Source organism: Microtus pennsylvanicus, chromosome 1 (assembly GCF_037038515.1).
Source record: "Microtus pennsylvanicus isolate mMicPen1 chromosome 1, mMicPen1.hap1, whole genome shotgun sequence".
Taxonomy (NCBI): Eukaryota; Metazoa; Chordata; class Mammalia; order Rodentia; family Cricetidae; genus Microtus; species Microtus pennsylvanicus.
The window spans coordinates 88,631,881-88,647,727 of record NC_134579.1 but is presented as its reverse complement, the minus strand read 5'-3'; the positions used below and the strand labels follow the sequence as shown (position 1 = coordinate 88,647,727).

Genomic DNA, 15,847 nt, shown 5'->3' with positions numbered 1-15,847 from the left:
GATCAGATTTCAAAGGCTTTCGGCTTTTTTTCTCAATAGCAATACTAAGTTTATTTGTGTGGAATTCTTTTTAAGTCCTTTAAAAACAAACTGAGTTTTTTCTACCAACAAGTACTTCAAAACGCCACTATGGAATATTAGGGCTAAACAGACCTATGGGATCATCAAAAAGTCAAGATGGGTGTGGTGGCATGTGCTTATAATCACAGAGGGATCAAGAGTCCAAGGCTGTCCTCCTTGTACTTAGCTCAAGGCCGGCAGGTTAAGGGAGATCTCCTCTCAACACACACAGACCCTAAATCTCACAACAAAAACAAAAAGCAAGCTGAGGAAGCACCAAGCACTGAGGATGAGGCAGGCAGCTCTCTTGAGTTCAAGGCCAGTCTGGTCTAGAAAGGGAATTCCAGGCTAGTCAGAGTCTCCCTCTTTGGAGATCCTGTTTTCAAAGAAACAAACAGGAAAGAAAGCCAAGACAGTGCTAGAATGAGAAAGCTTTGGTAAAGGGCTTCCTTATGAGAGGGAAGATGTGAGTTAGATTGCAGAACCCATATTATAACAAAATGGGTGTGGTGGTGCACTTTTATAACCCCAGTGCTGGGATTACCAAGCCAGGAAGCCAGGCAGCTTTCTGGAGTTTGCTGGCCAGTGAGAAACTAACTCTGCCTCAAAATCAAGCAAACAAAATAAAACAAAGAAAAAAACAAGCAAGTGGCCAGTGCCCTGGGTGGTGAGCCAAGGCTGTCCTCTGGCTCTACACACACACATATGCACACAAACCAAAACAAGAGCACCCCAAACCTCCAAGACACAGGTGTGGGACATGGTCACCTGCGCAGAGTCAGGTGTGGGACAGGGTCACCTGCGCAGAGTCAGGTGTGGGAGAGGGTCACCTGCGCAGAGTCAGGTGTGGGAGAGGGTCGCCCGCGCAGAGTCAGGTGTGGGAGAGGGTCACCCGCGCAGAGTCAGGTGTGGGAGAGGGTCACCCGCGCAGAGTCAGGTGTGGGACAGGGTTACCCGTGCCGTGCAGAGTCAGGTGTGGGAGAGGGACACCCGCGCAGAGTCAGGTGTGGGACAGGGTCGCCCGCGCAGAGTCAGGTGTGGGAGAGGGTCATCCCAGCTAATTAGTGGCTGAGGCAAGAGGATGTTTAAGTCCAAGTCTAAAGCTGGCTTTGGTAACACAACAAAATCTCTACGTAGACTGGAGATGGAGCACTCAACAATAATGCAGACACCAGCTAGCATTAGAGGGGTGACCTAGTGAATGCAAGAAACTAGTATAGAGGGCTTAAAACAGTAAGTAAACCAAACGGCTAGAAATGCATGCGGCATTGAATTAGATCAGGAGATATATGGGCTGAGACACACTTGTCCAAGCAGAGCTTTGAGGCAGTAGTTGGTAGGAGCAGTGCAGTCAGCCACAAGCTGCGGGCTGCCCCTCCTTGGTCTACCCCAACCCCTGATTAAAATAAAACCAAAGGGCTCATTTAGCAGCAAGGAGCCCAAACAGAGGGATTTTCCTTTCCTATAAGTCATGCATCTGCTTCATTATTCTAGCTCTCTGAAGAAATCACATGCAAAGTAACTTGTTTTATGCCACAGAGACACACTCCCTGCTATGAGGTACACAGGAGCATTAGGAGGCACAGTGTGGCAGAAGGCACGATGAAGTATCAGCAGTATCAGTAGCGATGGTCGTGAGATGGTAAAGGGATACTTGTTAAGGTCCATGCTACTCCAGGTCCTTCATGAATATGAAATAGTGTGAGTGGCTTAGAATATAATAAAGACAGATAACACAAACAAAACCAATGTGACAGATAGCAAAATGGCACAGCAAGGGTGTCTGAAGTCTCCCCTCCATAAAAGCAATGAGAAGACTGGAGAAATCATCAGAACCAACTACATTTGAATTCTGGAAACAAGGCAAAAGGTGATAGTGGTCAAGAAAGCATTTATTTAAGAAAGGTGGCTGGTGGGTTGGGGAGACGGCTTAGCCGGTAAAGTGCTTAAGCCAGGCAAATCTGAAGATCTGAGTTCAGATCCCCAGAGCCTAATAAATCCCAGCACTGGGGGAGCGTCTGTAATCCCAGAAAGGGTGTACACACGTTGCGTGTGTGTGTGTGTGTGTGTGTGTGTGTGTGTGTGTGTGTGTGTGTGTGTGTGAGTCATCAGAAACGTGCAAGCTTGGCCTTCACCAGAGTTGACAAAGAGAGGACCCTGTCTGAAAGAAGGTCAGGGGTGAGTACTACCGCCTGAGGCCATCCTCTGAGCTCCGTGTGCGGTGCACTCTTTCTCTCAAGGTGCCTGACTCCCAGGAAGAAGGAAAGACTCTGCACATGACTAGCCTTGCTACTAGCCCTAGCTCCTCAGCTGCATGCCACACTGGGAAGCTGTAGGCCTTCAGTCGCAATCGAAAGCAATGACCAGCAGTTCACAGCATCTTCAATAGCCCTGTGCTCAGAGAAGTGTTCATGGGCCTGTCTGGTTTCCTAGAAGACTCCCCTGTACCGCTGCCCACCAGAACAACTCAGCAGTGGCCCAGTATAAACGGCCCAGGCATCTCACAGTAGCTTTTTGTTTTGTTTTGTTTTTTGAGACAGGGTTTTTATGTAACTTTGGAGCCTGTCCTAGACCAGGCTGGCTTCAAACTCACAGAGATCCTCCTGCCTCTGAGGGCTGGGATTAAAGGCATGCGCCACTACTGCCCAGCTGCTTTTGTTAAAAAATAAAACCCTGAGCTGGTGGTGGTGGTGCACACCTTTAATCTCAGCACTGAGAGGCAGAGACAGGCAAATCTCTGAGTTCAAGGCCAGCCTGGTCTACAGAGTGAGTTCCAGGACAGCAGGGGTTACACAGAGAAACCCTGTCTTGAAAAATAAAACAACCCCCCCGCCACACCAAAAAAAAATATCCCAAAACTTCTGTCTCGATTGCAGGGGTTGGGGACAGCTTGGTGGCATAGACCTCTAATATTTAGGAGGTTGAGATCACAAGCTCAAGGCTGTGATCTACAGAGTAAGGGCTACAGAGTAAGTTCAAAGCCAGCACGGACAAATAATTACTCTTGTTCTCAAAATCAAAAACAAAACAAGCCAGAGATAAACAGCTCACTGGTAAAGTGTTCACCTAGCCTATCAGGTCCTCGGTTTAATTCACAGGACTTATATAAAATAAAGCTAGGCATGGTGGCCCATGCCTATAATTCCAGCACTTGGAGATTGAGTCAGGTCTGGGGATTCCACAGCCTGCAGTACACAGGAGGAGCCTGCCACAAAAGGCCTGAAGCTCACTGAGTTGACACACTACAATATGTAAGTGCTCGATACAAAATGAGAAACAAGTGAAGCCCACGCACAGGAAAAGACAGAATGAAGGGAAACTGACAGAAGGAAGCCCCAATACTGGACAAAGAGGCAATGACTTAAATTTGTAACTATCCAAGAACTAAAGGCAACTGCATCTGAGCGACTGAAGGTGAACAGGAGAATACATCTCACCAGCAACAATCAACAGAGAACATGCGGTGTAACAGAGAAACCCCACAGTTAAAAGGCGTGGTGAATGAAATGGGAAATTCAGTGAGCTCGACAGCCCAGACAGCAGGCGGCACACTCAAGAGACAGGCTGCTTGACATTATCCAGGCTGAGGCCTTCCCAGCTTTTCCATGGGTTTTTCTTTTCTTCCTAAAAGGCTGGAGCAAAGAAACCAGTTCTGAACCTTGTCTTAAACGAGCGCCCAAGCGCACAACTTATTTACCCCCATATAAGCATGACCACTCGTTCTGGATGTTAGGTGTGGGAGATGGAAGAGGGAGTAGGAAGGGGAAGTGCTTTACAGACGACGCTGATGGCGAATTTCACAACTGCTTGATCATACATATCTGGTATAACACAAAAGAATCCAAGACTAGTTCTGAGACAAGACGCCGACTAAAGGGCACATGCGAGTACTTTGTATGCTAACTTAACAAGAAAATAAAACATGTATCACAGAGAAGAAGGAGGAGGAGAAGAAGAAACTATTCATGCAGTTAGGCTTGACCAAGATTAGCACATTCAAAAGTCTCTGGTGTGTAGCTCAGATGCCTGCTGGTGTTGGAGACACAGAATATACAGCCACGCTATGTGCTTTTCCAAGTCTCTATTAATCCTGCCTTCTTTTGGCTTCCTGTGTTAGACAACATAGCTTGGGTTCAAGCAATTTCTCTATAAATCTCCACACTTCAAATTTTACTTTCCCCCCTTCAGTGCAGGAGATGAAACCATGGCCTTGTACATGCTGGGCAAGTCTGCTATTACTGGGCCTCGCCCTCAGCTCTATGCCAACAAAACATGATGTTCTCAATCCCCATGCCTCAGTTTCTCACGATTCAGTTATTTCTAACGAATGAGATTCCTTTATAACACTGTTCTCCTAGAACAGAATACATTCATCCAGTCACGTGCCTATGAAACGCTGAATGCTCGCTACAGCAGAGCAGTGGACAGACTCCAGGGTAGAGTAATGTGGTATACATACACAAGATAACAGCGTTTAAGCCTAACCATATATTAACTAGCTCTAAATCGTCATGCACTGGGAGATGAAAGGACTGGATCAATCTTTAGTTCCATGATTTGGTGTGTCATTCTACATGAGACCTGTGATTCATCAGAATCCAGTACGGTGTGCAATGCACATGACTAATGCTGGTTAGAGTCAATACGACACTAGCCATTTGAACTGATGTTTGAAACAAATCCATGTATTTCTACGCTTCATGCGAGTCTGCAGACATGCGCTGTTATTTGCATACCCGTGTGTGTGAGTGAGTGTATTATGTGTGGGTGTCCATGAGGAGGTCAGAGAACAGCCGACAGGAGTCGGTTCTCTCTTTCTACCCTGTGGGTTTCAGGGGTCAAACTCAGATCGTCAGGCTGGGTGGTAAGTGCCTTTATTCAATGAGCTATGGCACCAACTCAGGTTTATATAATTTATTTTGGAGGTCATTTCTTACTAAAATCAAATTATAGGACTCACCAACTAGTTATACAAATAAATTACTTAACATTTTAAACAAATGTTTATCAGAGCAAAAATCAGCCCTAAATATTTACTTTTCTAATTGCTGTTCTTATTCAAACCTCTCGAGAGCTCAGCAAACTGAAACAGTCAACACATTTCCATACTTTCCCCAATAAAATTGCCATTTTCACTGGCTGTGAGTTGGTGTTCTGTGGTGTATTTAACCCTTCACCACTCTTTTTGCTGTTTGTTTTGTTTGTAACAGGCATATTTACTACCTAGACCAGACTGGCCCGGAACTCACAGAGGTCTGCCTGCCAAAGGCATGCGCAACCTCAAACGCCTTTCACCACGCTTAGACTGACTCCCATGCACCAACCATGCACAATGTTGCAATACGAATCTTCATGTACAATTTTTCCTTAGGAAAATAAACCAGACAAAAGAATGTTTTCATTTAGTTTCTTTTTTTAATGCCAAACTCCCTTACTCCCTTGTAAAAAGGAATCTAGTATTATCACCTGTCACCCATTTGAGCTTAAATTGCATGGTATGATGAAGAAAATATTACTAAGTGGTACTTGTACACTGTGGCTTTCACACTCATGCTTGAGATGTATTATTAAGTACGGACCAATGCAACTAATTTATCGCATCTCTCACTTGATTTGGTTCATGTATTCACTGGTGCTTTATTTTTTACTGTGTGTAATTTTTTTGGAGACAGGGTCTCACCATGTAGCCCAGGCAGAACTCAAACTCTCAATCCCCCTGCCTCTGCATGTCATGCTGGGCTTATAGGCACGAGCCACCCTTCTGTAACACTTCCTCAGTGCCCTTTCTGCTCCTTTGTGCTTACCTGTTCTTAAGGTGTGCCTCCAGGTCACAGCGCTGCATCACATCTTGGCACACGGAAGCAAACGGACACAGAACCAGTAACTTATCTAGAAGTTTATGGACCAGGATGCTAGATTTCTTACACAACTTGAAATGAAGTCTCTTGCGGTCCAGTGGGCAGAAATCTTTCTCTTGTAGGAAGTTTCTGAGGCACTTGTGGCAGAACGTGTGTCCACAGGGTGTGTCGAGCGGCTGCAGCAGGGGCTGAAGGCAGATGTGGCAGACAAGGTCGTCGTCCACTTCACCCTGGTAGTTGTATAAGTGGTTTTCTCTTGCCCAGTGCTGCTGGCCACACTCAAAGCACAGGGGGTCTAGGGAGGAGGAGGAGGAGGAGGCCTGCTCCACGGGCACCATCTCATCACTGGTTGTTCCCATCTTGGATCAGCAGAGTCAGCAGGCTCATGGGTCCAACCGTTGGGAGTTCGCGTGTGACTAAAGCCAAGTACAAACAAACAAAAGTAATTAGTATCGATTAAGGTAGGTAAAAGGATCAATAAAATATTAGACAAGTTTTCAGCAAAAAAGTTTATTGGAAGCCGGGCGATGGTGGTGCACGCCTTTAATCGCAGCACTCGGGAGCCAGAGGCAGGCGGATCTCTGTGAGTTCGAGACCAGCCTGGTCTACAGAGTTAGTTTCAGGACAGGCTCCAAAGCCACAGAGAAACCCTGTCTCGAAAAACCATAAAAGAAAAAAAAAGTTTATTGGATACAAAACAGTGATAAAAATAATAAAGGAAATTAATTTGCCAGTTGGGTGAGAAAGGAAGAGTGAGAATGATTCACTCTGCCAAGATGTGGGCAAGGAAGGAACTTGTGAGTCAAAGCGAAGGCAACGTGTGCCACCCAGAACAACATGACAACAGCTGACTTCTTCCTCTGACTGGAGTCCCCCTACACCTACACCCCATCCAGCGGGAAGGCTAATTAATCAATTATACTGCCTTGCTCCACTGATTAGGTCCCTAAACCCCCGCACCTCACTGTCCACTGGGAATCTCAAGGCTAATTAATCGATTATGCGGCCTCGCTCCACTGAATGGAGCCCCCATGCACCCACTGCCCACTGGGAATGTCAATCCCCCAGTGCACAACAGCGGCTTTGTCATCTCACTTACGCCACCTTGTTCTGAGCTGATCCCTCTACAGCCTTTAATAAGAGCGGTGTTTCTTAAATGCAGTCAAGGCTAATTCTGTTCATCAACTAAAAAAAAAATCTTTGTTCCATCCACATTATGGGAAAAATACATTTCAAAACACAAAGAATTTGAATAGTCTCCCTATGCAAAATAAAGGGAAAGTCACAACACAGCACATAAAAACAACATCTGTGCAAACTCTCTAAATACTTCTTATTCCAAAGGAAAGAATGCTACAATTGAATTACACAGAGGAAAGGTTCTAAATTAGATCTGTTTTGGTCATGTTTAACGGAGCAGCTGTGTGTGCATGCCTTCACTAACACCAGACTCTCAACACCCTCCACCTGGAGGTGAGGCTCCAAGAGGATGCTGCCCTAAGGCACTAGGGGTTAAAAAAACGCAACTCCAAAGGCAAAGGTCCTCTGCCTCTCTTCTGCAGATACTGGCTGAGCCTCCAATGTGTGCTGAGCGGTGAACGCAGGCAGGGAGGATGGTTATGAAAACCCATCATTAAAATTGCACGTGATGAACACTCTAAGACTTAAAGTCAAGCACAGGATAGGCTAAGAATGCAAGAGAGAAGGAGAGATTGGCATTTAACTCTGTTTTGCTTTGTGAAAATATTTCAAAAGGCTAAAACAAAACAAAACTCCCTATACTTCTGTGTTGTGATAGGATACATCAGTCAGAGCAGGGATGTGAGTGTGGGATAAGGGCATCTCAGGAGAGAAGTACACCACACAAGGCAGAGAGGCCAGGGGGCACATGGCACAGCCAGGAAACAGAAGCAGAAAAACATCTCTTGGAAATCTAAGCCTGAGAGCCCCTCACCAAGAACAGCACGCGCGGTGCCACATGGACTATGGGGTCTGTGCTAGTGTTTGCTATTTTAAGAAACACTTATCTATTAGTGTGAACATAAATGTGTGTGTATACATGTAAATCACACAAATGTGTACACGTAGAGATCAAAGATCAATTTGTGGGAGTCAGGTTTTTTTTTTTTGGGGGGGGGACAGGGTTTCTCTGTGTAGCTCTGGCTGTCCTGGAACTCATTCTGTAGACTAGGCGGGCCTTGAAATCACAGAGATCCACCTGCCTCTGCCTTCCAAGTGCTGGGATTAAAGGTGTGCATCACTACCACCCAGCTGGGAGTCAGTTTTCAACCATGTGGAACCTGGGGATTGAACTCAAGTCTCCAAGCTTGGAGACAGATCCCTTCACCCGCTGAGCCATCTTGCTAGCCCCGAAACTGATATTTTATGCAGAGTACTCATTTTAAAACAACATAAAGTTGGGCAGAGTAGCACACACTCCTAATCCCACCACTTGGGGAGACTGAGGCAAGTTCAAAGCCGGCTTGGACCACATCAGACGACTGTATGTCAAATACACCTATATTAACCAACAAAAGCAAACACCAGCATTCTAAGAGATTTAACAAGAATGGCCGTGGATTGGAAGGGGGATTCAGGCAGGTCAGCTTGATCCAACCTCAGATAAATCGTTCCTCCCCAAAAACCAGTAAAATAGTAGTACTTGTGGACCCCCTCCTTTCATCAAGAGAGCAAATTCTTCTTGAGGGAGCTCCTGGGTCTTGTTCTTCATGCTCTGAACACGGCAGCTATTCTGTCAGTGCAGGACGCATGAGAAGAAGAAAGCAATACCACTAACTCAGAATTCCTACAGCCTCTTGTTTCCGCCTACTCTGCAAGAAAATCCACATATCTTTTGCTCTTCTTCCATGTGATAGTGCTTATTCTAATTCTTCTTTCCTCAAAATATATGGTACTGTAGCCTCCCACATAATGACTAAGAAAACATTTCTCTTAAGGCTACTGTGTTTAGTGTTCCCTATGTCTCCAAATATCTTCAGTTCCTTATTTCCATTTTATCACAAAATCTTTTCATGAGGAAAATTAGCATAATAACAACTACGTTACCCCCACCCACGAAACTTGTCTTTGCTGCCACGGAATAAACACGCACTCAAAACTGAACTTGGCACAAGCAGTTCGGAGCACAGAGCCTGAGTGGGCCTGGGGGGAGGGGTCAAGCCCTTGGGGACACTGACCAGGCTCCCTACCTGTCAGTGGTGGCAATGGGCCTGTATAGAGAACAGTGAGCACTGGACGCACTCCTTACACATTAGCTATGAATACGATAGAACGGCATGACCAGGCTGTCATTGCTCTAACAACTAACAACTAGCAATTACTAAGAGAAGAAACCCCAATTCTTTCTCCCTTCCAACTGGTGGATGGTGAACGAAGTGATCTCAGGAAGAGAAGTGTGACATGAGGTGAGTTTTGAGCAAAGGAAGGTGGCCTGGCCCCACTTTCCAATCCCTACGGCTCTTCAGTCTGCCAGCCCAGCAGGTCCATTCCCTTCCCTTTGTGTGGAGTCCAGGATGAGCCTTACACACTCAGAGCTCAGTCACTGTCTGAGTGTCCATCCCTTAAAGGCCCCTACACCCGGGAGCTTGGTCCCAGCATGATGGTGTTGGAGAGGTGCTTGGTGAAAGGCGTTCTGGTACTGAGGACACACCCTGGAGAGTTGAACACGACCCTCACAGAACCCTGGCTAGTTCCCACAAATGTGAGTGGGTCCAAGAACAAGCCTGGTCCAGAATTTCTCTGGCTTCTCATGTCACCAACTTCCTGTCCTTTCTCTGCTGTTCTGTAACCAGGACCAACAGACGAGAATGCTGCTCTTGAACCTTTCCTGCCTTATAAAGTAGTCAGCTTCAGGTATTTTGTTATAATGACAGAAAACAGACTTAAGATAGTTTTTATCTGTTATGTCTGCTACAGAGAACACAGCTCAGCTCATGTGGGATGAAGGGGTGGGGATGCAGCAACAGTTAAGAGCTTTTTAGTTCCTGCAGAGTACCTGGGATCTGACCTCACCACCCACGTGGTGGCTCACAACCATCTGAACTCCAGGGGTTCTGATCCCCTCTTCTGACCTCTGCAGGACTGCACACACAGGGTGCACATATATAAGTGCTGGCAAACATCAGTGCTACCAATTATGTCACATGGGAAACATCTGCAGTCCCTTTGACTCACCAAGGTCCAGCACCGGAGAAAACCCTCTCCTCTCATCCTCCTTTTTTCTCACCATGCCCTCCCTGAACCCTGAAGGTTCTCCGGAACCCTGCCAGCTCTTGGGGTGGCTCCTTCCCCATCAGCTCTTCACACACCTTCATCTTAACAACTTCTGTGTGCGGCATTTGCTTATGTATCTCATCCCTTACTGGAAGGGAAAGGCGGTGTCTTTCTTTTCTTTTCTTTCTTTCTTTTTGGTAAATTTCACTAAATTTGGGGACAATTTCAAACATTCTGGTTACTCTCTTGCCCACCCTCTTTATCTCCCTCCCACTTCTGTAACCACCCCCCCACTAGTCCTTTTCCCACACTCACACCTTTTTGCTTCACTTTGTGACCCACTGAGTTTAACCAGAGTCATTTGTGTTTAGAACTGTCCATTGGAGCCCGGGTGAGCACACAATTAAAGGCATCGCACCTCCTGCAGACTCTGTCCTAGCCAACAGCTCTGTAGGGAGGGGTGGCGCCCCAGGAACCCCTCTCCAATCCGTGACTGAATGCAGGCAGGCCCCATCTTGTGCAGCCCCTTGCAGAAGCCACAGTGGTGGGAAATCCTGACCACACTGAATGTGCCATGCAGCAGAGCACTTCACAGCCCTTCTCCTTTCCCTCTTCTCCTCCGCAATGTCCAGAGGCTTTAAGAGGGGGTGGTATAAATATCCCGTGTAGGGAAGAACACTCAACTGTCCCTTATTCTGAGCACCCCAAGCAGACCTGTGTCTCTGCATTGACTGGCGTTCAGTGCCAAGCACTAGTCTGTGGCTGTAAGCACAGTTAGGAGGCAGCCTGGGGCAGTATCGGTTCTGCTAAACAACAGCAGTTCCGCTCCCCATTTCCACTTCTTGGCACATACTAATAACTGAAAGGAGACTTAGGTGAGCCTGGAGTATGTGACTCTACAGGAGGAAACTGTGGTTCCACAGAGCAATGACCATGCTGGAACTGATCCTGCAATTTACAGACAAAGAACAAATAATGTTGCTCCTTCACCTCAAAGGCTAAGAAAAATGCTCTCCATGATGCCAGCACCGAGCTCTCCCTACAGTCCACACCGCAGGTCAGCTTTGACAGCTGCCTTTCATGAAGCAGTGCTTGTGAAATTGACCTCAAAATCCCTTTAGCCACTCTGGGATTTGTGGAATGAAAACAGTGTATGAAAGCAAAGTGGATCCAAGCAAAACCTCACAACTACCATAGACACAACACCTACATCCCTGCGCATCATTGCGGAGAAGCTAAAACACTCGCTTCCCACAGAAACCTGCACAGAAATGTCAAAGGGCAGATGACAGGAGTAACCCACAGACCCTTCAATAACTGACCAGCTGAGCAAACCATGACACACTTGTCCCATAAACTACTACTCAGCAAAAAAAGGCACGGATGCAATCCACCAAATCTCCAGATTGAGTGTGACTGGGGCCGGGCGGTGGTGGCGCACGCCTTTAATCCCAGCATTCGGGAGGCAGAGGCAGGCGGATCTCTGTGAGTTCGAGGCCAGCCTGGTCTACAGAATGAGTTCCAGGAAGACTAGATCTACACAGAGAAATCCAGTCTTTAAAGAAGAAAAACAAAACAAAAAACCAAAACACATAAAAACAAAACAACAAGAAATTGCATTAAGAACATTTGTTCTTGCAGAAGACCCGGGTTCAGGTCCTAGCACCTACAAGGCAGCTCACAACTGTCTTTAACTCCAGTTCCAGGGGATCCAACACCATCCCCCACCTCCCTGGGCTCCTGTACATAAACTCATACAGGTTCACTGTAAACACATAACTTTTTAAAGTTGTATTTTAAATAAATAAGACAAAAGCCTTTCAGTCTATATGAGTCTATAACATTCCTGAGATGACAAAATTCAAATAAAACTAGCTCAGTGGCTGCTGAGGTTTGAAGGTGGGGAGAAGGCAGCATGAGGGTCTTGTGGGGGTGGGCATGGTCTCTATCTTGTTAACACCCATCCTGGGTGGACTCCTGAACTGTTGGTCTGTAAACAGCAATCACAGGGGAAGTGAGCTCTGTGTCATTTCTTCTTACAACAGCATGTGAACCTACATGTATGTCCCTGAAGGAGAAAGCTGTTTAACACATCACTGAAGAGCTCAAGCATCCACATCTACTGTACTGGTAGCTCAAGCTAAACATTCATGTGTTTATAAACCAGTAAGTCCATCACTCACCTTTTTGTGAAAAGGAACCTTTTTTTGCCTCCTCCGAAAATTACAAATCATCATAATAAAAATAAAATAAAAATGTGAGTAGTTATAGTTCTGAGCTCCCTTGTGCTACACCATGAGATCCTGTCTCAAAATGAACTTTCTTATTCTGTGAGGAGACACTATGACCATGGAACTTAAAGAAAGGGTTTAACGGGGCGACAGTTTAGAGGGTGAGTTCATGATTATTATGACAAGGAGCACAACCGCTGGCCGGCAGGCACGGTGCTGGAGCAGTAGCTTAGAATTTACATTCTTATCAACAATTAGGAGGCAGAGAGAGCGAGGGGGGGGGGGAGAGGAAGAGGAAATTAACTGAGACCAGGACAGGCTTTTGAAACCTCAAAGCCCACCCCCAGTGACATGCCTCCTCTAACAAGCCACTTCCTAACCCTTACCAAGACAGTTCCACAAACTGGGAAGCAAGCAAATGTATGAGCCTACCTGGGCCAGTCTCATTCAAACCATTAAATTCTCCTCTCTGGCCCCCACAGGCTTGCAGCCATATCATAATGCAAAAATGCACTTAATCCAACTTCAAAAATCCTCATAATCTTTCAGTTTAAAATTCCAAAGTTCAAAATCTCCTCTGAGGTTCAAGGCAACCTCTCTTAACTGCAATCTCCTATAAAATTAAAAAAGCAAATTACATACTTTCATTCAACATACAATAGTGCAGAATTCACGTTCCAAAAGGGAGGAATGGAAGCATAGTAAGGAAATATTGGAACAAAGCAGGACTGAAACCCAGCAGGGCAAACTCCAAATCCTGCTCTGTGTCTGATGTGGAAGGGCTTACTCAGCTGGCCTGCCTGCCAGCCTTGCTGACCACCACACTCCCTCTCTGGGTTCCCTTCCTTTGCAGCCTTGCTGACCACCACACTCCCTCTCTGGGTTCCCCTTCCTTTGCAGCCTTGCATTTCTGCACTTCTGTTTCTCCAGTTTCCAGCCTGTTATGAGCTCATGCATGCTGGACAACTGGAAGGAGTAAGCAAAGTTAGGAAAGTGATTGGACCTTGCCTGGGAAAGGGAGGGTGGGTGATGGGTGCAGATACTGCGGCTCTTCTTTCAGAAGGGCCTGTCTCTTTTCACAAGAATAAAAACTGAAAAGAGAAGCCTGTTGGGATGAGCCCTGCCTGCTATAGGTCAGATCTTAAAATGTCCCCAAAAGGCCCATGCAGTGGGCCTCAGCATGGCGCTAGAGGAAGATGCAGGTCCTTTACAAGGTAGGGTCTAGTGGTGCCTTCTGTCACGGACTCCCACCCCCTTGCCCAGGGTGACACACGGACACAAGTCTAACTTTGAAATTGTGTCAAAAGAATGGAGCAACTGCCGCAGGCATTTGCATGGTAACGGTGAACTCAGGGTGCTGATGGAGGAGGCCTTTCTGGAACACCAGGGCCTCTTTCTGTCTGAAAAAGTCTTTGGATCCTTGGCTGCATAAAAATACTTAGCATGTTATATGGGAGCTTCAGATAACTTCTACTCTTAATCAACCTTTATCCTAACACACAGGACTAAGAACTAGGAAGCCATCAACAGTGAGTTCCAACAAGCCCACATTTACAGTTTTCTCATGGACACAAAACTCATCTCCTGTCCCCTTTCAGCAAGGATCTGAAAAATCATTTAGACCTATTCTTAAGTTGCCGCTTGTCATTAGATGTATCCCTATTTACTAATCTACAAAGTTAGTTAAGCTAAACAAAGGTGCTAGACACGCTGAAATTGAAGCTAACTCTAGGTCAGCTGGGTGACCAGACCAGTGCATAGCATGTTCTTTCATTCATTATGTTTATCAAGTGTCCACTGTGTGGTACCCTAGAGTGTTGGTACCCTTGAGCCCTGGCTTCCTGTCTTTAAACATCAGCTGTGTCCAGTTACTGATCATACTCAGACACACTGCAATTTAATCTGTTTTTATTTTACTTATCACCATCGTGTGTGTGTGTGTGTGTGTGCGCGCGCACACACACACATGCAAATGCACTTGTGTCACAACGAATATATGGAGGCCAGAGGAACTTTGAGAATTAGTCTTTCCTTCCACCTTTGGATCTGGGTTTTGCACTCAAGAGCTACTGAGCCATCTTACCAGCCCATTCCATAGCAATTTAACCCTGAAACTCCTATCATTTTATCTATTTTTAAAGGATTGTATTTATTATTTTGTGTCTCAGGTTTTTGTCTGCATGTAATTTTTTTTTAATGTATGCCACATGAGTGCCTGGTGTCCAGAGGCCAGGAGAAAGCTTTGGCTCCCTTTGAACTGGAGTTACAGATAGCTCTTAATCACCTTGTGGGTGCTGGGAAGTGGATCTGTCTGGGTCCTCTGCAAAAGTACCATGTGCTCTTAATCACCGAACTACCTCTCCAGCTTCATTTGTGTATCTTTAAAAAAAGATTTACTTGGAGCTGAAGTTCAAACTCAGTTATATATCGAGTTTGAAGCCAGTCTTCTACATATTAGATCTTATCTTTAAAATGCAAAAAAGATCTCTGTGGAAAGAACTCCATGCAGAACAGCCTACAGTGCATGGCTCCTTCCCAGGGCACGCCTCGTCAGCCTGCTGAATAGTGGCATTCCTAACATCTCGGGGAACGCCACAGACTTACCAGCATCACACGACAGACAAGCAGTGGGGGCGGGGGAGGGAGCTATGGCGTCCCGTACCTTGGTTTCATTACTATGATCAGCCGAGGTGATACACAGGTATTTAAATGTTGCTTCAAATACACTCAAAGGCAAGGGCTCAAATTTTAATCAAATGGTTGCCTATTTTCTCTTAACAGATGAAAGCTTTCAAATGTTTTATTCCTAGAAGAAATCTTTTTAAAATTATCTTCAAGGGACTGATAAAATTTCTTTCAAAGCTTTTCTTAATTTCTACCTTCTATAATTTTGGGTCAAAATTACCCAAGGCAAGAAAGGTCATCAACAAAGCACTGATTTGAGTTTGAGTCCTAGTTCAGAATCCGGCCCTGTCACCAGTCACTGATGCCACTAAAATACCTGCAAACCTCGGTCTCTCTGAGGGAAGCAGAGATAGATAGCATCCTACCAGATCAAGGTGGAGTAACTTCTTACTGCCACAAAGTATCTTAAGAAGAAGTTGACTCCAAGTTCCCAAAGGGAGAGGGTGGTGGAGTGCTAGGCAGATGTGCTATCCCACTAGACTGGTGACCAGGAGGCTCACCTGGGCCTCCCCAGCTCCTTCCTGCCTTTACCTGTATAGGAGCCACTGATCTAGAGGACTGTCACTTACTGATCAGAACGATGTCCTTTCATTCTGGCCCCAGAGGAGCACAGTTGTCTTTACTGCTGCCCCAGCTGTGCTCACCACAGACCTGCTCTAAGTCCAGTCTGTATGGGACTTTTGTTTCTTTCTTGTGCGTGCTCTATTGTCTGCCACTAAACATCTGACCTGAAAATCCCTATCTTCCCAGGTAAGAGCCACACACTAAAGGAATGGTGGG

General features: G+C 46.0%; 1 protein-coding gene across 2 annotated transcripts in view; it reads right to left on the bottom strand.

The window, feature by feature from the left end:
• The window catches only part of Lnx2 (ligand of numb-protein X 2), a 62,208-nt gene that overhangs the window by 19,101 nt on the left and 27,260 nt on the right, over positions 1–15,847 (bottom strand). For both annotated transcript variants that reach the window (XM_075972138.1, XM_075972128.1), the window contains exon 2: positions 5,865–6,334. In XM_075972138.1, the coding sequence (XP_075828253.1) occupies positions 5,865–6,277 (413 nt within the window). In that variant the 5' untranslated portion in view covers positions 6,278–6,334. The remainder of the gene's footprint in view (positions 1–5,864; positions 6,335–15,847) is intronic.